Genomic DNA, 7500 nt, shown 5'->3' with positions numbered 1-7500 from the left:
CTATTCTCATTTCCAGAGTAACGATGTCGAGGTTCTTTCTCGTGATGAATCTTTTTAATTCATGTAGACAAGAGCTCCATGCATTTACAATTTCATCATGCTGCCACACAGATCCACCTCCATGTTTGCATGTAAGATGATATTCATCTGCCAACTTGCCACATTCACACTGGAGGTTCCAGTTGACAAAAGGTGCAGGTATGTCCGACATCAGAGATATGCTGCCAAACGAAATTCGTCGGGTCTAAGTGCAAGAATCTCTTCAGTAGGAATGGCTTCCAGCCATGACCCAGCTCCCTTACCTCTTATTGATCTAAAGTTAGCTACAGCTCTATCTGATTGTGAAATCGCAGTTTCCAGACAGGAATTTGTATTTGCCTCATGTAGTTGACTAGATAAGTTTTGTTGTAATTTCTTGGACTGTTTGACAAACTCACTTAGATGTTGGCAATCATCACAACCAGTAAACTTGAAAGCTTGATGAATATCGGTGGATCTTCGAGATATTATCTGTTGAAAGCAAGAGTGATACATCGTTAGTCAAGTAAGGAAACATTGTAGACAAGTTTGTCCATCCTCCTAAAAATGCAGATAAAGCAATAGCATCGACTGATGTTATTCCAAATCCTCCTAATTTGATAAGAAGTGTTGCCTGTTTCCACCTTTCATCGACTATGAATGTGTGTACACATAGCAGCTAAAAATTATGCTACTACCCAGTCTGTGTGCCTGTCTGTCTGTCTGTCTGCCTGTCTGTCTGTCTGTCTGTCTGTTACTTCTCAGTTCTAATTCTTTTCAACAAGCCAAACACACTATCTCCACATTACTGTAGATCTTGCTGATACATTATGCACGGCACCTTTTAATCAATGTCGTGTATACTATTTGCTAGTATGCACACTCTACCTTCTTTGTTTATATTATCCTTTCCATTTGAGAAAATGTCAAACAGCAAGTAATAAAGAGCATCCTTTGTCTGGCTGCATGCTGCAAGAAAATTCAGTTTTAACACGTAATACAATCGTTTCCAACATCAATAAAATATTTCAAAAAACAAAAAGTTGACAGATTTTGGTTACAAAACTATGCAAAAAGGTCAAGTCCACAGAATTAACAAAACAACAAATTAACAAAAATTAGATTACTTTAGATATCATATATGTACACGTATTTACAGACACAACTCAAACAACAACCAAGAAGGCATGAAGAGATACTGTTCAATTGACGTCCACTTACTGGTAATATGAGTGACGTTATTCGGACAAACAAAAGCCAAACAAATGTGGTTGGGATTACAAGGTCTGACTATAGTAATATACTACTGATGCAATTTAGTCTCACCAGCAGAGAAAAGAGGCTGCATAGTATTTATAAATTCAGCTTTCGTCAAGCAGTGAGGCGTAGACAAATTGTGACACGAACGAAGGCAGTGGTGAAACAGCAAGGAAGCAAACTCTTTGGAACCAACAAAAACATTCTATAAACACAAAAAAGTATGTAGTGAGAATCAGCGGGAACATTGCATTTTAACAAAAATCGTACTTATCACAAACAGAGACCACCTTCTCAATAGCTATATTAGCATGCACAAAGAAAATAACTAGTAAATGTTTGTGTAACATTGTTTTTAATTAATAGGCAAGCGAGGGTATTCTGGTTATACTCAGTCACTTAATAATAGTAATGTAGCAATAACTCCTGTTACGCTAATGTGCAGGAACTTGAATAAATTAAAGACTGCTCCTTTTCTAGCTTTTCCTTCCCTTTCCCTTTGTCAATCTGCAGTTTCCCCTGCTCCTTAGTTGCCTATGAGTGCAAAGTTTGAAGTAACCTCATTCTTCTCTTAAAAAATTTCAATAGAGTTGACCCCTTGAGAGAGGACACCTGACTCCGTATGTAGCGTGTGTGTTGCCGTGACGAAATTGCATTCGCCTGACAACATTGTCATTATGTTGATCTGTCTCCTTGTTTGGCAGTAAATCCATACAATAATAGCTGACATATGTATACAAATAAATAAATATAATATATTGCGACTTTCAATTAACATGAAATAAAAGGCTCGCTTTGCTGCTAATAAACTAGAAAGAAAAAATGCAAAAATCTAGTTGTTTAACTTCAAAGCAAATAAGCACAAAAATTAGCCAAGCAATTGTAGTTGTGAATTCCAGTAAGTGTCTCAGCATTTTATAATTGCCTATTACATGCACCATTACCATAACATGACACTCAAAAACATTGGTCTTGTAGTGTGTGTGTGTGTGTGTGTGTGTGTGTGTGTGTGTGTGTGTGTGTGTGTGTGTGTGTGTGTGTGTGTGTGTGTGTGTGTGTGTGTGTGTGTGTGTGTGTGTGTGTGTGTGTGTGTGTGTGATTGGTAAAACTATTCAAAGCAAGTACTAGAGTACAAAAACACACAGCTGCAACAAAATGGCAGTGCTCACAGCAGTTCCAGACACTATTATTATTCTAATTAGGTAAAAACGATTGTGAATGCAAGGCCTACCAAATATGTAGAGAATGCGTTAGCGCTAATTAATTAATTAATTAATCACTCTTAGTCCATCATTTAGATACTGAGCTCCCCGTATAGAAGTGTGTTACCTGATAATCTTCTTCACTGACTGTGGTTTTCTGCAAAGAACCAGCTGCACGCTTGCCACTTGCCACAACTCTCTAGAAACGAAGACTTGCATGTCGACTTGAAGTCTCTAACCAGTAAGTAAGTAACCAATACGGTTGCAAGAAGCTTACTTCAAAGACAATCTCTAGCTTCTCAGTCTCAAGGCTTTTCGACTTGCTTACAGGCTTGTGAGCATTACCCATAATCAGACTTGCTTATCCGGGCATGCACCGACTCATGACGTCACGTTGGGGAGGCGATGGTAAACAAACTTTTAAAATAACATCGCAACACTTTGAAGTGGATAACTGACCAACCTTATTATTTAGATAGCGATGCAGTTGAGACAGTGAGATTTTTAGAGATTCAAAATTAATTAGTAGAAATTAGTAATTTGTAATATTGATATTAACTAAGTTAATATATCCAGCAGACAGAACGCCATTAATTAATTTAGCGAGCCGAAATTGCCTCCAAACGAAACATCAGACACGCGAAATTGCGATCGACAATGTCGTGATGACTTGGGTATTCGTATATAGCCAAATACAAACGAAGAAGAAGCCGGTCGCACTCGATTTCGGCTCATCGAGACGCGTGAAAATTATCATGGCCATCGTCACGTCGTTCGCGTCCGTCTCGTACAGCTGCACGAGTTGGACAGTGCCGATTCGAGGTTCAATAAGTGCGAAACCAAATAGTCCCGCGACCAAGAGTCCCCGCGACCAAGGAGTCCCCGGGGGTGGCCGAAACCAAATAACCCCTTAAACGGTTTCGAGAACCAAATAAACCCGTGATAATTGCCCGAGACCCTAAAGACCCCGCGACCAAATAGTTTCAGTACAATTGCAACTCGTTTTGCGGGATGCGCCTTGCGACAATTTAGCACATGCTCTATCTGTAGATATGTGCACAGAATCATTTAGGCCTAGTTTAGAAGACTGGCTGTGCTATTGGAAAAACTAGGGAAGTCACTGCGATTTTTGTTTGTACATCTAGCTAGCTAATTAGCCTACAAGTGATCAGAGTGAACTAGTTGTACAGTGAGTTGTTAAAAATTATACCAGCGATACATTCTACCAGCAATACAATCTAATCCAATCACTAGTCCTTGGTGAAGTTAATTGGTCGTTTTGGGCTTCACGGCCATTTTGCGTGCGAGCTTCACACACACTCTAGCATCTAGCCTGCGCGCGTTAGGACGGCCTGTGAAAGAAGGTTCAGTACTTGGAGTGACGAAAATTCGGGATAAATTGAATTATTACAAACCACAGTGAGGCTACTTCTGGGAACGTGAGTGTGTCAGCAGGGCAAAGTTGGTGGACGAAATTCCTGAAACAGCCCCGTCAGTCTCTATAAATAGATTTTGAAGGGTCTAATTTGTGGAGTTTGCTTTGAGATAGCCAAAGGCGCAGCCAATAGCCGATAGCGCACGAGCGTGCCTCTATGAATAGCCAAAACCGGTAATTCTTTGTCAGCAATAAATTTTGCAAATTATCTAGAATGGCGTCTGACTTGTGCCTCCTTATCTACCGGAAGCCTGGCCACGCCACTCCTGGTTTAGTATTACTAGCTGTACACATGCTACTTCCTCAAACATTTCTCCGGTTTGGGGTGCAACGCTAGACGAAAGAGTCTTCAGGTGAGTCGACGGACTTTACTATAAGCCGACGGACTATTATGAGCCGTCTCCGGTGTTACCTAGCAGACGGTGCCGGATGCAGTTTCGTAAGTAGACGGTGTTTTACCAATGGACCGGCCGTGCGAGGACAATAGCTGCGAGTAGGATTAATATTCCACTCGCAAGTGGATCTGGATCTGCAGGAACTGCTAGTTTGCGACTTTAGAAAATTCAAACGCGACTTGGCGAGAACAGTAAGTAATGGTACTCTAGCCTAGGTAGGCAAGGAACTTGTCCAGAAGTATGTCCTGTCCTCTCCTAGTCACGTGATCTTCACAAAACCTGTTGGTGCGGGCTGACTGGCAACATTCAGTTTCTTTTTCACATACGGCAGGCGTAGCTGCCTTCCTCGCATACCGCATTGTTTATTTATGAAACATTTATGTGTGTGACCGGATTAGCTAATTAGCAGGTACGCCTAGGCGTGGGAATAGCACGACGCCTGCCCAGTTTCTTTCTCTTTCAACTGGGCGCGTCGACGCAGTGTTCGAGACTAGTTAGAGTGCACGCAGTCGTTTTGCTCTAGTTCTTGTTTCTAGTCTCTGCTTTTCTCACCCTAGAACATGTCACTGAGAGATGTCGCGACACTCTGTTGTCTCCTTGGGTTGCTAGTGTCGCTATCGCTTGAAACTAGAGCAGAAAGTAAGACGTCGCGGGCTTTCTAAATGACTGCTTTTATGCGCATGACCGATTGGCAGGTTGTCTGGCCGCTTGCAATGACATAACTGACCATGAGATGACCGAAAATGGCTGTTCGTGTAACAAAGTTGAGATACGTGAACGAGGGTTTGAAAGTAAGTTTTTCGTGTCTTCAATGTTGTCTCTGCATGCTCGAGAATGCGCTTGTTGTTTGTTCTATAGTGGGGTGTGACAAAGATCTGATGACCATCTCTCCTCGCCACGTTGACAGTTCCGAAAGCAAGTTCAAGGTGACAAACTGTTCGCGGAGGAGTACCAACGACGATTGGTGTACACTACCAGACCCTCTACTAGAGAATAGGAGTACTAGTAAGTGCCAGGTGGTTTCATTTATTAATTTTACTAGCATTTATTACAGTCCTACTGATTTGTTGTTGCACGAAGTCTTCGTAATTCGTTCTCTCTTCATTCTGTTACCTCTGTAGGGTCACTTAAGGCTAGAGTAGACTCTCTGGAGTTTTGGATTGTGCCCTCAAGCAGCCAGTGTTCGTGCAACTATTCTAACGGTAAAGCATTTCCTGCTTGATTCACTGAAGTGGACACTAGGCTATGAGTTGACCGGATGTCTTTTTCAAATCCAGTTTATTTTGATGTGAATCACAGTAAGGTTGAAAATAGTTCAGCTACAACGCTAAAGTGCAAAAAAGTCAATTCAACTAGAGTATGTCGGAATGGAGTAGAAAACAGCAACAAATTTGTGAATACGTGCCACAGCATGTCAGAGACATTCACTGTGAACTTCAGTGCCATTAGAGGAGAAACGGGATGGTACAAATGTCAAAGTAAAGGGAACAAAACTCTAAGAGAAATACTTCTTTATGTAAAAAGCAACTGTAATAAATGGGATCCAGGACCAGGTTATTATTAGATACGTACATGTGTTTGCATGCCTTGTTTTCCAAATTGTATTTTTCTGTACAGACAGCAACAATCCTGACGTTCTAACAACGTCGAGTATTCCATCCTCGTCTGCCGCTTCAACAAGTACGAGTATTCCGTCGTCACTTGTTTCTTCAACAAGGACGAGTACTTCGTCGTCACTTGTTTCTTCAACAAGGACGAGTACTTCGTCGTCGTCTGAAGTTTCAATAAGTACGAATATTCCGACGTCGTCTGCTACTCTATCAAACGAATGTACGTTTTGGTTGTTCTATTACGTCTATATGTTGTTTGCAAAGCGAGGATTTGGACAATCCATGCATTGCCCGGTACACACCATGGATTGCCTGTACAAATCATGGATTGCCAATGCAAACCACGCGTAATACTAACCCCATTCGTGGACTCTAACCCTAACCCTAACCCTAAGCCTCAAATTACCCGGAAAAGCTAGAAATCCATGGTTTGTCTATATCCACGCTTTGCGTGCGCATAACATGTAATTTACTAAAACACTTTCAATGCTCAGCTTTCGGCATGCTCAAGATGTCGATATCAATATGCGCAACGGCTATACCTGCAGGATTTCTCATTCTCATCGCAGTCCTCGTTGTGCTGAGAAGACGCAGGAAACGTGCACGGTACCGCAAACAGCCCGGTGTTCTGCACAACATTTGGAAACCAGCTCCGTTTCACAAATCCCCGCCGAGCGATTCGCACGATACCGAAAACGATCGAGTCACGGAAGAAGATGCTTCCTACGTTTATCGCCAAGTCGTTGAAAAAAGAGACATTTTAATCGAATCGGAGTACCTCGAGCAGGAGGACTTCCCATCTTTACCGGACCCATTGAGTAAACCGATTGTTAGATATGCACTGTTGGATGATTTGCCTTCGGAGAAAGAAAGTGAAGACAACAAGACAACAATGCTGAATGAAGACGAATACTATATTACAAACGAGAATGCTAGAAGCATGGATGAACAAGAACAATCAATTTTATCTCTGACAGCAGATGCAATGTCGGATCATTTATCTAACGACACGGTCCCTACTCCGGACATCCCTAGTCCAGACCAGAGATCTAGATCTGTAGACGATTCTGGTTATGAGATTCCTATAACCGACGTAGTGCCCAACGTTCCAACGGACGGAAGTTGTGGAGCCTTGACATTTCCCAGTCTTGACGATCTCGGAGATGTTCCTTCATCTGAAGGCATAACTCCAAACGATCGTGAACATGGATTAGACTTTCCGCCTCCGCTTACAACCGAGAATGACGAAGTCGATCTGCCTTACTGTAGCAAGACTACAGAGCAGTCTCAAGAAGAAACAGTTATGGTTACTTCCATGGAAGGCTCCGTTACCATGAACGATCCATTAATCTCTGCAGCCTCTTCATCCGATGATTCTACGTCTACAGACAGCATCAGTATGCACGAGATGAACGAGCTCCAACACTTGATTTTGGCCAAAACTGATTCCGTGAAGTACGCCAAAATTAACGAACAACAGACTCTACCACTTCCTCCTCCTCCGATTCTTACCGAACTGACACACAACATCGAGAGCGTCAATAACACAGACGAGCAGCACAATGCCATAACGGCTTACGCCG

The 7500-nt window shown here is 42.1% G+C and overlaps 2 protein-coding genes across 2 annotated transcripts in view; one reads left to right on the top strand and one right to left on the bottom strand.

Annotated features, from left to right (window-relative positions):
* Positions 1–3236, bottom strand: part of LOC134182262 (uncharacterized) — a 6238-nt gene extending 3002 nt beyond the window's left edge. The window contains exons 1-4 of the mRNA XM_062649651.1: positions 2755–3236; positions 2605–2676; positions 1345–1480; positions 907–987 (exon numbers count right to left, since the gene is read on the bottom strand). Of these exons, the coding sequence (XP_062505635.1) occupies positions 907–987; positions 1345–1480; positions 2605–2676; positions 2755–2826 (361 nt within the window). The 5' untranslated portion in view covers positions 2827–3236. The remainder of the gene's footprint in view (positions 1–906; positions 988–1344; positions 1481–2604; positions 2677–2754) is intronic.
* A 1209-nt stretch (positions 3237–4445) lies between these two features.
* LOC134182488 (uncharacterized) overlaps positions 4446–7500 on the top strand; it is a 3928-nt gene continuing 873 nt past the window's right edge. The window contains exons 1-8 of the mRNA XM_062649892.1: positions 4446–4498; positions 4865–4946; positions 5003–5098; positions 5166–5312; positions 5429–5509; positions 5585–5860; positions 5925–6137; positions 6412–7500. The exon at positions 6412–7500 is cut by the window's right edge and continues 873 nt beyond it. Coding sequence (XP_062505876.1) covers positions 4868–4946; positions 5003–5098; positions 5166–5312; positions 5429–5509; positions 5585–5860; positions 5925–6137; positions 6412–7500 — 1981 coding nt within the window. The 5' untranslated portion in view covers positions 4446–4498; positions 4865–4867. The remainder of the gene's footprint in view (positions 4499–4864; positions 4947–5002; positions 5099–5165; positions 5313–5428; positions 5510–5584; positions 5861–5924; positions 6138–6411) is intronic.

Source organism: Corticium candelabrum, chromosome 7, assembly GCF_963422355.1.
Source record: "Corticium candelabrum chromosome 7, ooCorCand1.1, whole genome shotgun sequence".
Classification (NCBI taxonomy): Eukaryota; Metazoa; Porifera; class Homoscleromorpha; order Homosclerophorida; family Plakinidae; genus Corticium; species Corticium candelabrum.
Note: the sequence above shows the minus strand (reverse complement) of the source record. Positions and strands in the feature narration are given on the sequence as shown.